Source organism: Dipodomys ordii, unplaced genomic scaffold (assembly GCF_000151885.1).
Source record: "Dipodomys ordii isolate 6190 unplaced genomic scaffold, Dord_2.0 Scaffold68, whole genome shotgun sequence".
Classification (NCBI taxonomy): Eukaryota; Metazoa; Chordata; class Mammalia; order Rodentia; family Heteromyidae; genus Dipodomys; species Dipodomys ordii.
In genome coordinates this window covers 5569502-5583308 of record NW_012267284.1, presented here as the reverse complement: position 1 = coordinate 5583308, position 13807 = coordinate 5569502, and the positions used below count along the sequence as shown (strand labels likewise).

At 52.8% G+C, this 13807-nt stretch overlaps 2 protein-coding genes across 2 annotated transcripts in view; one reads left to right on the top strand and one right to left on the bottom strand.

Moving 5' to 3' along the window:
• The window catches only part of Usp42 (ubiquitin specific peptidase 42), a 39239-nt gene extending 37374 nt beyond the window's left edge, over positions 1 to 1865 (top strand). The window contains exons 17-18 of the mRNA XM_013023398.1: positions 324 to 363; positions 856 to 1865. Coding sequence (XP_012878852.1) covers positions 324 to 331 — 8 coding nt within the window. The 3' untranslated portion in view covers positions 332 to 363; positions 856 to 1865. The remainder of the gene's footprint in view (positions 1 to 323; positions 364 to 855) is intronic.
• Positions 1866 to 2041: 176 nt separating this feature from the next.
• Positions 2042 to 13807, bottom strand: part of Cyth3 (cytohesin 3) — a 20137-nt gene continuing 8371 nt past the window's right edge. Inside the window, exons 5-12 of the mRNA XM_013023551.1 lie at positions 11914 to 11994; positions 9735 to 9847; positions 9481 to 9629; positions 9195 to 9306; positions 5208 to 5284; positions 5060 to 5131; positions 4803 to 4957; positions 2042 to 4722 (exon numbers count right to left, since the gene is read on the bottom strand). Of these exons, the coding sequence (XP_012879005.1) occupies positions 4650 to 4722; positions 4803 to 4957; positions 5060 to 5131; positions 5208 to 5284; positions 9195 to 9306; positions 9481 to 9629; positions 9735 to 9847; positions 11914 to 11994 (832 nt within the window). The 3' untranslated portion in view covers positions 2042 to 4649. The remainder of the gene's footprint in view (positions 4723 to 4802; positions 4958 to 5059; positions 5132 to 5207; positions 5285 to 9194; positions 9307 to 9480; positions 9630 to 9734; positions 9848 to 11913; positions 11995 to 13807) is intronic.

The window sequence follows — 13807 nt, the reverse complement described above, 5'->3', positions numbered from 1 at the left end:
CGAACCCAGGGCCTCATGCATGCAAGGCAAGCGCTCTACCACTGAGCCACCTTCCCAGCCCCAGTCTGTGAGATTCTTATCTCCAATAAACCACTAGAAAACCGGAAGTGGCACTGTGGTTCAAAGCAGTAGAGCGCTCGCCTTGAACTGAAGAGCGCAGGGACAGCGCCCAAGCCCAGAGTTCAAGCCCCACGACTGACCAAAAAAAAAAAAAAGACTGATCTCAGGTGACTGTGTGGGTTCGGGTTATAGGTGAGGCCACAGAGCCCAGATGTTAGATTTTGCAGAGTCATTAAAATCTATTTCTAACCTTTGCCTTCCAGGTGATTGAAAACTTGGCCTTAGACAACGTCACTAGTTACGGTAAGCCCTTCTCTGCTTCTGCTATGTAGTTAGTGGAAGCACTAGGGGGATGTGGGTGAAGAGAACACAGGGCATCAGGGACCCTGGCCCAAGTGAATGAGTTGTCTCCTTCCTTCTGCTCCAGCACAGTGGCCCCGGCTCATTAGACTGGGCCGTGGGAGTGGCAAAGCAGAGCAGAGTAGCCCCACCCAGGGCAAGGGCCATTGTGCGCAGCCTAGGGATGCTGAGGGAACTGGGAGAGGGAGCCTTCTGCCTTTTGAAAGGCAGTCATGGCCAGTGAGTGTGTCTGTTCCCTCAGACTGGCAAAGGACATGGTAGGGCAATTTCCAAGTGCTCTGTCTCTAGGTGTTCTCTCTTGCTGAGGGGCTGGGCTCCCTGGGAGCCAGGGCCCAGTCAGGTCCAGCAGATGGCGCTTCGCTGGCTCCTTCACGGTGACTGCAGGCCCATCCCCCGCCACCCTTACGGCACTAACATGCACCTCTTGTCTTTCAGATTCAATGTGTTCAACAGAAGCCATCCCCAACCCAGCTTAAATTATCAACCTAGAGAATAACTCTGTTCAAACTGCGTGGTGCTTCTTTTAGTAAATACTGTACAGATTTTACCATGGAGAATTTTTTTTTTAGTTTTTTTTTTTTTTAGTTTTTTTTTTAGTTTTTACCTTTTCTTAATTGCCCTTATTCCAAAAGGATGAACACTTTCTACAACTGCTGACCATTGTAAAATACCGTGTATATAAATCACATTGAAATAATGCCCTGGAATAGAACATCTCAAATGCTGCTTAATTACAGACTCAGGTTGATTACTTGTATTTCATGTAATGTTCCTCCACGTTAGACATCTGGTGCAGACCAACCGGGAAACAAACCATGGAATTATTAAAAGTACAAACCGACAGTGTGCATATTTAATTTAAAGACTTATTTAAAGATTTGCAAGCTCTCAACTAGACTTTCGAGGGCAGTCTGTTTTCTGTAATGTCTGATACTAGAAACTAATTTGCTTCATATTTTGGTTGTATTCAAGATTTGAACGTGTATTTTATAGACAAGTTCTGCTTTCGAACTTTGTGAAAATATTCCAATCAATTACCAGTTATTATAATGAGTATTTACATTATGAATGTATAATTCAAACATTATTTGTAAAGCCTGCAGTATGTTTTTATTACATAACACTTTTTTTATACAGTGTCTCTTGTCCTGATTATATGATATTGGAGTCTAAGTTGTCAGCTTGGTCCCTTCAAGTTTCTAGTTACAGACAAAAATTATACTGTGATTTTATTTTTAATATGGATATGCTATCAAACTGTGATACACTTATAATTCACTGGTCCTGCATCAGGAGATGGAGTGGGGAAAACTGTATTTAATACAGTTTGTGTTGTTCAGAGATGTCTAAAGTTTGATCTTTGTTTTTTTAAAGATTAAAAAAGCACTAGCCCCACTGTAAATATACAGCATGTAAAATTTATATAGTATATAAATGGCAGCAAAGTAAACATTTTGTGTCTTGTTCTTCTGTTTTCCCCACTTGCTTACAGCCACGTCTCACTGATGCCTTTCTTAAGGCCTGCAGAGCTCCTGTGCCGCCCCCTGCAGGACTCTGTTTGGACTGTCACCCTGACTAGAGGCATGCCAGGGATGCAGGAAAGAGCGGATCAGACAATCTACAGCTTAACGATAGCTTTCATCTTTATTTCATGAACACAGTATTTGCAATAGTTTTCACAGCCATACACCCTCCAATTTCACTGTTGACTTAGCAACAAAATATCAATAGATATTTTGATATCAATAGATACTTTGAGATCAGTAGAATATTTCTTCATGCAAGTTGGAGTATATATATATATATACATTGAATAACAAACACTCCAGAAATCAATACATATGTACAGTATCTACATATTAACTATATTGTAAATAGAAATGTTTTCTAAGAAAAAACATAAGAAAATGAGAAATCACAACTGTGGCTTCTGGTCTATAACAGACCTAACTTAGCAGAGACGTGTGTGGACATATGCGCTTGTAACTACAGGCATTGCTGTACACGACATGAAGGCGGTGGCCTCCCCTGTGGTCATCTGTTTGATTCCATGGAACCACATTAAATGGCCCCAACAGTTCTGGTCCCTGATGCTGCTGCTTGTCACAGCCCAGGGTCCAGCAAGGCTGGCTGGTGGGACTACGTCCAGGGCTGCTGCCATTTGTCTTTGGCCAGGTATGGGTGGGCTGATAAGCACTGAGTGACACGGGTGGAGAGAAGGGTAAGTCCTGCCAGCCCTGCCTCTACACGAGGTGAAACGGCTGGCCTCTCTTAGGTTAACAGTGTCACAACGAAACCTGAATTGGGGGACTAAATATAACATCCTGGAGGTCAAGTTCCTTAAATTATGAGCACCAGGCCTTCTGCACTGCTCCTGCTGAACGGTGTTAGGCAAGCCTTGCTCACAGATGACTGTGGCATTAGATTTGCCATCCTGTGACCCAAGCTCCCTGTTCTAACACCTGACACACGAGCTCCACCCCCAGGGCCATACCCAGGTTAGATGGCACAGGGTGGCATTGGTCCAGGCAGGGCGGGGCGGCGCTCGTGCATGGAGGACTGGAGGCCAAGTTGCACAAGCAGCTGCCAGGCAGCGTGAGGAATCCATCTTGCCCTGCTCAAACACTGGTTTCAGATTTGAGGTATCAGTAAAGCTTAGGTGATTGAGAATAAGCTCAATGTAGATGGAGCCTCAGACTTGGGCCTGTGCGGTCTAGCATGATGAAGCTACACCATGTCAGGCAGGTCTTGTTCTACCTAAGTGCACTGGGTCTGGGGACTTGCTTCCTGGACTTGCATTTTGCACAACACAAATGACCTCCAGGGGGAGCAAGTTCCAGGCGTGCTTGCACATGGGTAGGCAGCCACTGCCAACCCCCCAAGCCTGGGGGATGGGGGTGAGGTAAGGGTGGGGTTCTATGTATTATGCATAGGGCATAAAAGACTCCCAACCTTGCCTTGTACCAATCACACAATGGCCCTGGCCTTCACCCACAGGTCCACCTGGCAGAGGCATCCGCAGCGTGTGTCTGCAACTATTTGCATATGCGGAAGCCTGGACAAGCTGCGGGCTGTGGTGCTTCACAAATCCACCCTGGCACAGATGTGGCGCCCAATGCCATCCCTCCAGATGCAGCCTGCTCTTCCCCACCTCGTAAGGGAGATGACACCTGGCAACATGGCTCTGCCCAAGGGTGGGCTTTTTTCCAGTTCCCTGAATATGTGCTCGTTACATTACTTCCAACTGCGACGTGGGAGCAAACATCTTGCTGAAGGTTTGAAATAGTGACAAAAGTCAAAATCCAATTTCACCCACAAGTGCAGTTGAGCCGCATGAAACGAAGGTGGAGGCCGATGGAGGTCAGCCATTTCATGCGGTTCAACGTGGATGGCCTATGTCCAGGGCATCGGCTCCATTTCCCGGATTCAGCAGTTACAGGGTAACAAGCCGTCCTATTTGGCTTTGGAGAAGCCCATGAGGGGAGGTGGCAAGGGCAAGTGCACAGGTCCTCTGGGTACCCAGTGCCTTCTTCCCTTCCTGCTATAGCCAGGTAGGGCAGCAGCTCCCCAGGTGCCCAGGGGAGGGAGGAACCCCTCCCCTCGCTCCCGCCAGGAACTGCACGTGTGGGTTTTCCTGTGCACAGTATATACTTGTGTCCAGGAGTTAGATTTATAGCTGCCATTCTAAAAATACTACTGTTAGAAAGTATTTCATTATAATTTCAGATTATAAAAAGGCATATAAAAGCTATAATCCTATATATCTGAGAAAAAAAATCTGAATAAAAAAGTGGTAGCTTTTCCTTTCCCATTAGATATAAAACGGCGGCTTCTGGAATGGCTAGCACTGCCTAGTGGGCAGATGTGGCATGACTGGTGCAAACAGGTTCTGGCTGTGAGCGAGGCAGGTGTGTGTCCGTGCAGCTTCCCGTGGCCGGTCGCCGCTGCAGGCACCGCTGCTGACCAGGCAGAGGGTGGTACTCTCAGCAGCAGTGGGCAGCAAGACCGTGGCAGGAAGGTAGGGCTGGCAGCTGACCACACCCCAAACCATAGCATGAAGCCTTAGGGGTCCCCAGTCCCCTCCACAGCTGGCTGTTCTGGGAGCCATGGGGGCTGTGCGGGATCTTCAGCTCCTGGCCCAGTCCACCTGTGAGGTGGCTGGGGTGTCAGGGAGGCCTTCAGCCTGCTGTGGGTTCGGGTCCTGACGTTTACCTGCTGTGCCTGGAAGACTATTTCTTATTGGCGATCCTCCTTTTCCTTGTTGCCAGCATGTCATAGAAGGGGTCCCTGCTGATGCTGGCTCTGTGGAAGCAGAGGACAGAAGGTGAGGGGAGGAGGGGAATCTTACCAGAACCTGCCCACCCCTGTGGGGCCTTACTCACTTGATGGACTTCATCCACTCCTCCTTCTCCTCCGGGCTCGGCGCAGAGATCCGGTACACCACGTGGTTCCCCTCTACCACCCTGCCGTCTGCCTCTGTCTTGCAGGCCTTGATCACCTGCCCTTTGTGGCTGGGGTTGTATAGCTCAAAGCAGTTCTGAGTGGGGGGGGGGGGAGGAGGAGAGGCGATCACTGCCTGCCCAGCAAGGCCTTGCTGGCCACATGGATGGAAAGGACTTCACCAAGGGATGCCACTTACAGGTTTCCGTGGGTCTTCCACCTCCCGGATGCTGAGATTCTCCAGTGGGATGATGCCCCTGGGCTCCTTGTCCTATGAGAAAAAGAGGGAGAAGTGTGCAGGGTCCCGGGGTCCCTCGTCACGAGGGGCCCTTGCGAGCCACACTTACTGTGGTGTACTCGAAGTAGTAGAGGCAGTTGTCGGTCAGGATGAACCAGCGCCGCTTCCAGGTCTTCACACGGCCGCCTACAAGCAGAAGAGCCCCATGAGGCAGGAGCTGGGTATGGCCAGAGCCCGAGGGGGCCCAGGACCCCACAAATCACCCACTACACCTTCTGCAAGGCCACAGGAGCCCAGCTTAGAACTGGGGTTCCTCGTGAAACTGCTCATGACTCAGACAGCAGCTAGCAAAGGTCTGGCCAAGCTGCGTGGTGGGTGTGCTGTGGGGCCCACATGCACCCCCACCCGGCCCCCCCAGAGTCCGCTCCGGGCCACCCAGATCACGTGCTCCTCTCTGCTTCCTGGAAGGTTAGTCGGAATGGATGGGCGTAATTTCCCCGTGAAATGACAACATGATGGAGTCAGTGCCAGCTCACCCAGGGCTTGATCTGGTTATGTTGGGGCTGTTAGCGCATTACTGGGACGCTGCACAGCCCTGGGATCCATCAGAGTCAATTACCCCCGGCTCAGGGAATTGTTAGATTCAATTAGTCTTCTAAGGAGATCAGCAGCACACCCTGTACGTACACACACACACACACACACACACGAGTTCCTACTCTCTCCACACACACACACACACACACACACACACGAGTTCCTACTCTCCACACACACACACACACACACACACACACACACACACACACACACACAAACACACATACACACACACACACACACACACACGAGTTCCTACTCTCTCCACTATGGAAATAAAATCTCCCACCCTCACTGACTTCAATGGCTGCCTCACACTTCTACCAGGACAACCAAAACATAAACAAAAAGAGAAGATGCTCCGGTAAGACCCAGATGCTGCCTGGGGCTGGGTGGGTGCAGGCTCATAGCTGGCCCTGAAGGTGCTCAGGCCGGGCATCCTCCACCCATCACGCAGGAGACCTGGCCATTGCAGCTGGGTCACAGAGGCACACAGGCGCTGCGAGTGGGGATGGGCTCTGGAGGGCAGGGCTGAGGCAGGAGCTTCTCAGACCCCAGATGAGGAGACAAAGACAGAACCCCACTGGGAACCCCTTCTCCCTCACCATCTGATGGCCTAAGTGCGGGGGGAGGCACCTGAGTGCCAGCGGTCCCGTGCCTGCCTCTTCCCGCACAGCGCCCCGCCCAAGCCCCAGAATGTCTGACTGGCTACGTCCCCCGAGAGCCCCGATGCACTTCCACAGCCACCTCAGCGCCTCCCTGCATCCTTACCACCCAAATCACGCACTCCCGCCACAGGGCCTTTGCTGGGCCTCAGGGTGGAACAACATCTCTTTCCCGCTGGCTCTCCTGGCCATGGCCAAGCTCTGCTTGCACCTGTTGGAGTGCTGGGCCAGGCCCGCCAGGGGCCTCATTCTACAGGGCAATAGGGCAGAGAGAAGCTCTTTACCCCAACATCCCAAGATCAGGGGACATATCAGGTCTTCTGGGCACCCTTCCCAGGCCCCAGACGGTGACAGAATCAGCTGACAGCAGGTGCACCGCGCTGCCTCTGGGCCCTAGCCTTCTTCAGAGACCCCAGAACACACCATCCCCTGCCAGCTGCACTGGAACCCTCTGCGGCCCAGTGTCCATTGCTCAAATGCCCGAAGTGCCAGCTGCTCCCCTCAGCCAAGGCTGCTGGGGCCTCCATGTGTCCTGTGAGACCCCCACACAGCTCCTGGGGGGCCAATCAGGACCCCTATGAGCTCTGCCAGGCCTCTACATGGAGGCATAGCTGCCAAGGATGAGGACAGATGGGAGAAGGACTTAGGCTCTGCACCTGGATTCCCATCCCTCTGCTCCCAGTGCCAGCCTCCAGGGCCAGAGGAGTCCCTGGACTGGGGCTGTGGGCACCAGACTGAGGGGGTCATCTGGACCCCCACCGCTGGTCATCTTCCCACCCCTGTGGACAGCAGCCAGGTTCCTTGCACACTGTGTGTCCGCGATCCATCCCCACTGCTGCTCTGGGGTATGGGAGGCCCACATGTGCCCACACATGCCTTTTCTTCCAAGAATGCTTCACATCTACCATCTCCTATGATTCAGTCATAAGGCCTGGAGCTGCTGTGTACATGTTCCAGCCATGTGCCTGGCCCTAGGGCACCACATGCACTACCCTACATTATGGAAGGAGTTCAAGCAAGCAAGGTGGCTCCCACCCTGGCGCGTGCTTGGAGCCAAGTCCACCCATTCTGCACACCTGCTGGCATGTGTTCTGGCTGCGCCTGCCCACTGTGCTGGGAGGGGCCCTGTATGCTAGCAAGAGTAGGGCCCCCTGGCGGTGGCCTGTGACTTCGGATGTGCTTTTGGCCTCTGGGAACCCAAGCCACTGTGTGGTCAGCACCAGCTTGTTGAGCGGGTATAGGGAAGACTGCAGACCATGGTCTCCAGATGCTCACTGAGCTGAGACTCAGGAACCAGGCCAACTACGCACTTATCCTGCGTTCTGATTGTCTGCCCCACCAGAAAACAGGTTAGAAAAATGCAACCTGTCTGTGCCTTCATTTCATGCACTCTTGATTTCAGGATCTTCCTCCCTACTAGCCCAAAGGCCACATAAATTGCCACACAGCCCGGCAGTGCTATGGTCCCTTAAATAACAACACAGGAGCCAGGAGGAAGGTAGCTGGTTCCCTGCTTAGCCTGGCTGAGGGCAGTGCCTGGAATTTTAGCATTCGAGTCCAGGACTACGTATGAGGTTGATAGGTCAGGAACCAGCATACTCCTTGGCACAGCCAGAGGAAAGCCACACAGCAATGGCCGAGCCAGGAGTGGTGACACATACCTGCGATTCCAGCTACTTGGAAGGTAGAATAGGACCTGGAGTTTGAGGCCAGCTCAAGGAACAAGTGTGAGACCCTATCTCAAAAGTAAAATACAGAAGGACTGGAGGCACAGCTCAGGAGGCACAGCTCCTGCCTAGCAAGCAGGAGGCATAGTACCACCAGAGGGAAAAAACCTACAAAAGTAAAAAACTCAGTGGCGCAATTTGAAGAGCTTCAGTGCAATGGCAGACGTGGTGTGTCCTGCCCTGTCAGCTAAGGCCTGTCACATTGTCACCATGCCACATGCTCCCTAGATGAAAATAAGAAATTCAATCAGTGAAACTCCAGTCCTAGAGTTTTCATGCCTGTACTCCGCCACCTGGACAATGCGCAGCCCTCAGGGCTCTGGAGATTATGTTAATACAAGGCAACACCCTAAAAATTGTCCAAATTATCCCAACTGCAAACAAACCATTGTCACTGGTGAGGACCAGCCCCACGCACTCTAGTCTGGAGCATGGGGATAGTCTGCTGCCTCACACCTCAGCATGTGAAATGGGGTGGGGAGGGAAGTGTGCCCTAGGCCCTGCCCTGGGGGTGGGTGCCACGCACACCGCACCATGCACGACGCTGACCCCTACAAGCCCAAAGCCAAATGGATCAGATGAATGGCAGCCACAGACCGGAGCTTCACACACACCAAGGTGAGGGAGAGAAACGGAGAGGAGTGAACTGCTGGGGAGGGAGGAAGCCACTGGGTACCTACCTCCTAACGCAGGACAGGCAGGGACAGCCCGGCACAGAACAGAAAGGTGGGAGCCACAGGCAGAAGGAAAACAACAAGAAGGCACATTTAAACCATTCGTCAAAATCACAGCCACACCAAGAGAAAGGCACGAAGGTTCTTTGGAGATAAAGGTGCAGCACCGCCCTATTTACGTGGGCGCTAACTCGGCAGCTTCCAGGGCCTGGTGGCGCAATGTCTGCGTGTGCTGTGGCGTAGGGATGTGGCCACCGTGCGGGAACACGCGCACTGCAGAGAGCAGACTCTGGCTTAACTGTGTTTCCTTTTTAACATGTCTGCTTGTGACTAGGGGCCGTGGCTACAAGGAGCCAGGGAGGAGCTCCGTGGGATGTGCGCTGCGGGGCTGGGGCAGGCATGAGCACAGGTCCCCCACAACCAGGCTCACCCAGCTTCAGGAGCCAGCCTTCCCGGTCCGGGTTAAAGAACGTGTGCGTCAGGTCGTTCCCATCATCCTCCGGGATCTTAAATGGTTCATTCTTAATACTTTCATACAAGTTCTAGAAGGGAAAAGAGCAGCAAGTTCAGGGCTCTAATGGAGGAAGAGCAGCTATCCTGTCTTTGCGTCTCCCCTGGACAGAACAAGCAAGAACAAGATCAGCAGGGAGGCCAGGAAGCGCCAGCCCTGCCCACTCTCAGTGGGTTTGGCCCGCCTTAATCCAGTCCAGACTCACCCTCAGCAGCTCCTCGGGGAGGTCTCCGCCCTCATTGATGCCACGGTTCATGGTGATGAAGCGCTCGGCCGTGGGCTTGTCCCGCACGTTGTGGTTGTGCAGGCTGGTGTTGAGCATGATGATGGCGAAGGACAGCACGTAGCAGGTGTCTGTAAGGGCCAGAGGACATCTATTTTCAGTGGCGATCAGGGGCAACAGGAAACCCTCGCAGCATGCCATGCCGCCTTGCCCACTGCCCTGGTCCCATGGCCCACCTGTGGACTGGAAGACGCCGGGGTTGCAGAGGCAGTAGCGTGCTGCGAAGGCCTCCATCATGCGGTCTATCTTCTGCGCCTCTCCCGGCAGCCGGAAGCTCCACAGGAACTGCCTGCGGAGACAGCGTAGCCCTTCAGCAGCAGCCAGGGGTGGGGGCAGCCTACACCCTGCACTGTAGCCGAGGGAAGGAGGGGCTCAGGGTTGGCAAGCAGGCCTCATCCATTAAGATGGCCTTTCAGATGTCTCCTTGCTCTTACTCCACCCCCTGCCCCGGCCATAAGGGCAACCCCAGCCTATGCCAGGTCAGATGGGGACCAGGTCTGATGTTACCAGAGCCCTGCCAACATCACCATGGCTGCCACAGCCTAGAGATGGCAAGAGCCACGCCCCCCTCTGAGGACACTCACCCACACAGCAAGGCCTGCCGGCACCCCTGATCCCAACCGTAGCCAGGGTCTGCTGCTACCTCACAGGGCAGACGCACCCCTGCCCCAGGCCCCAGCATGCAGATGCTCCTGTCCTCAGATGTCCCTCTCAGCAGGTCCTCCTTGTCTGCCCTCCTCACCTTAAACCACAGCCCTGCGCCAGCCCCTGCCCTTCCTTTGCTGTCCTGTTCCTGCTGGTCCCTGTGGCCAGCCAGGCTTCACACCAGCAACCTGGGGATGGCCGGTGCTGCAGTGGCTTTGGCACAGAATAAGGGCAGAGGTGAGACCCGAGGTCAGCAGAGGTTCGCAAGGGAGGCCACTGCCCCTTTCTCATCCTCCTCTTCCCTGGACCCCTTCCCACCCCCCACCAGACAGCTTTGGAATCACCTGCTACTCTCCCCCCACTCTCAAGGCCAACTGACCCAGACACCGCTGTCCCTCACTGCACCCCTCTGTCTGCTGTTCACTACACGCTCTTCCCACCCACAGCAGGTGCAGGGGCCTGGGCCATCCGCAGTGTCCTCACTCTCCTGACAGGCACTCAATCCTTAGGCTGGGGTCCTGATGGCCCCATCGGGCAGCCCTGACCCACCCAGTCCCCTCCTACCAGCCTGTAGCCCCCTCCCCTTCTCCAGACTCATGCTGTTTCCACAGCAACCATCATCTTCTGACAACCCATAGACACTTTTTTTCCTCTCCCTTTGCCCACAGCAGGAGCTCTGTGGAACATGGAGCACTGCTGCCTGCGCTCCTCCTCCTCATGCTCAGGACAGGCCCCAGGGCAGAGGGACAACAGATGGGCTGGGCCAGGCACAGCCCATCCGCAGGAGCAAGGCCACGGTGGCCGCTCCCTGCCTCCCTCGTGTGCGGCTGGGCCAGATTTCAATCTGCAGGGTTTATTAGGAGCCTCTCAGCTCCTAATGCCTGGCTCCAGAACCTGGCCAAAAGAAGCAACACCACAGTGGTGATGGCAGCACCATCCATGCCCTGGTGGGGAACCCCCCCAGGCCTGTGCTTTTCTTTGGGTGTACAGCCCTCAGGAACAGAACGTAGTAATATGGACCAGAGCTTCTAAGTTACTTTGCAACCCTGTGTGGCTGAGCATCACATCTACCACAGCCTGGAAGGTTGCTGATGGCTTCAGCTGAAGCAAGGCTGTGAGAAAACAGGCCATGCACGCCAGCCTGGAGACAAGGAAGAGGCCTGACAATGACCAGACCAGACCTGGCTACTACCTGCACTGCCAGAGCAGGCCAGGAGCCGCCAGAGGCCTGTCCCTGCCGCCTTTTCCCATGCTGGAAGGTGGCTCAGGGTCAACAGCCAGCGCCAGTGACAACATCAGGATGCCAGGATGCCAAGAGGACAAGAAGACAAGAATGCATCCTCTCAAGACTGCAGGACCAGTGGCTCGAGCCCCAGGGAGGGCAGCGTGAGAGTCTGAGAGTCAATGACAAGGAAGGTGACAAGGAGGGTGATGAGGAGGGCAGCCTGGACCAGCAGGAGTCCCTGCCTTGCACTGTGGGCACTTGATGGTAAGTGGGCAAGACAGGGCTCACAGCAGATGGGGGTGAATGGCTGAGTGGTAACCCAAGTGAAGGACAGCGAGGAAATAACAGGCAGGGTGCAGGGCGATGGTGCAGGGCCATCTTTCCCTGCCTAGGGCTGGGAGTACAGGGATGCGGTTCCCACTGGGGTTGGAGCAAGGCCTCATGGCGTCTGTCCACTCTACATGCAGTGTGCGTCAAGCACTCACCTTAAGGCCTGTACAAGGTTGAGATCAGCAAACTCGTGGAGCTCGACAAAAGCCTGAAGAACTTTGATATTAAATTCATCCCTAGGAGAGAGCAGAAGTTAGTTTGGGGACGAATGCTCTTCTCTGTTGCTGTGAGGGTTGTGCATCCACAGCAGGCCTTTGCAGTTTTTATTCTACAGTCAGTTCCTTCACTGTACCTTTTTCAGGTTTTTTGAGAGTACATCTCAGGCTTGCCTAGGTCCTCTTGCCTCAGCCTCCTATGTGCTGGTATTATAGATGTGCACCACCATACCCAATGTTTTCATGCCTAGTACCAAGAGGAAGTGACAGGATGCTGGGAACCTGTTTCCCATCAATAGGAGTCAGGAAAAGGATTGTCATAAACCACCAAATGACAACCACTGTTGTGAAGTTGTGAGGCCCATCTCTAAGTGACCTGAGGCCCAGGCATTGGTCCCATCTCATAGACAGGTTTTCTTTTTTTTTTTTGATGAACAATAGCCTTTATTTTTTTTTATTGTGATTAAGTGATTACATAATTTCCCGAATTTCACAGTATTGTGGAATAATGATGCTCATTTAAAGTCACAAGTTCATTCTAACTTTCCTGGAGCAAATTGTCTATCACAGTCTATAACATATAACGGTGTACACATGTTATACACCATACATGTGATCAGCAGCATGGGGATATTTAGTAGTGGTACGACCAGATGAGTGGGAGTTCTTTGTTTCTTAAGTCCTGTTAGTTTTGTCATATCACCTAACATTTTGGACTTAGCATCCACTTATCAGGGAGACCATGTACCGTTTGTCTCTTTGCTCTTGGCTTTCCTCGCTCAACATGATTCCTTCTAACTCCATCCATCTCCCTGCAAATGCCATTATTTGACAGGTTTTCTTTTATTGGAGATACCGAAGATTGAACCCTGTTTTATTTTGTACCACACTGTGCTGATCAGCATTGTTTTAGTCTACTTTATAACCAGGAAATGTGAGTTCTTCAGCTTTGTTCTCTTTAAGACTGTGGCTAGCTGAGTACCAAAGGCTCATGCCTTTAATCCTAACAACCTAGGAGCTTGAGGTTCAAAGCCAGCCTAGGCAGAAAAGCCACAGGACTCTATCTCAAAGTAACAAACAAAAATACTCTTATCTGGGCTGGGAAGGTGGCTCAGTGGTAGAGCACTTGCCTTGCATGCTCGAGGCCCTGGGTTCGATTCCTCAGCACCACATAAGAAAAAAGCCGGAAGTGGCGCTGTGGCTCAAGTGGTAGAGTGCTAGCCTTGAGCTGAAGAGCTGAGGGACAGCGCCCAGGCCCAGAGTTCAGGCCCCACGACCGGACCCAAAAAATAAAAATACTCTTATCTCAAAGTAACAAACAAAAATACCAGACAGGGCTGGGAAGGTGGCTCAGTGGTAGAGTGCTTGCCTTGCATGTATGAGGCCCTGGGTTCAGAACCACATAAGCAGAAAAAGCTGGAAGTGGTGCTGTGGCTCAAGTGATAGAGCCTTGAGATGAAGAGCTGAAGGACAGCGCCTAGGCCTAGAGTTCAGACTGCCCCATGACCAAAAAAAAAGACAGGCCGGCCACCTGTGGCTCACACCTGCAATCCTAGCTGCTTAGGAGGATGCTTGTTTGAAGCTAGCATGGGCAGGAGAGTCCATGTGACTCTTATCTCTAACCAATAAAAGGCTAGAAATTGGAACTATAGCTCAAGTTTAGAGTATAGGCAGAAAAGCTCAGGGACAGCCCCCAGGCTTTGAGTTCAAGCCCCAGGACCAGTATCAAAAAAGAAAGACTGGCCGGGCGCTGGTGGCTCACGCCTGTAATCCTAGCTACTCAGGAGGCTGAGATCTGAGGATCACGGTTCAAAGCCAGCCCGGGCAGGAGAGA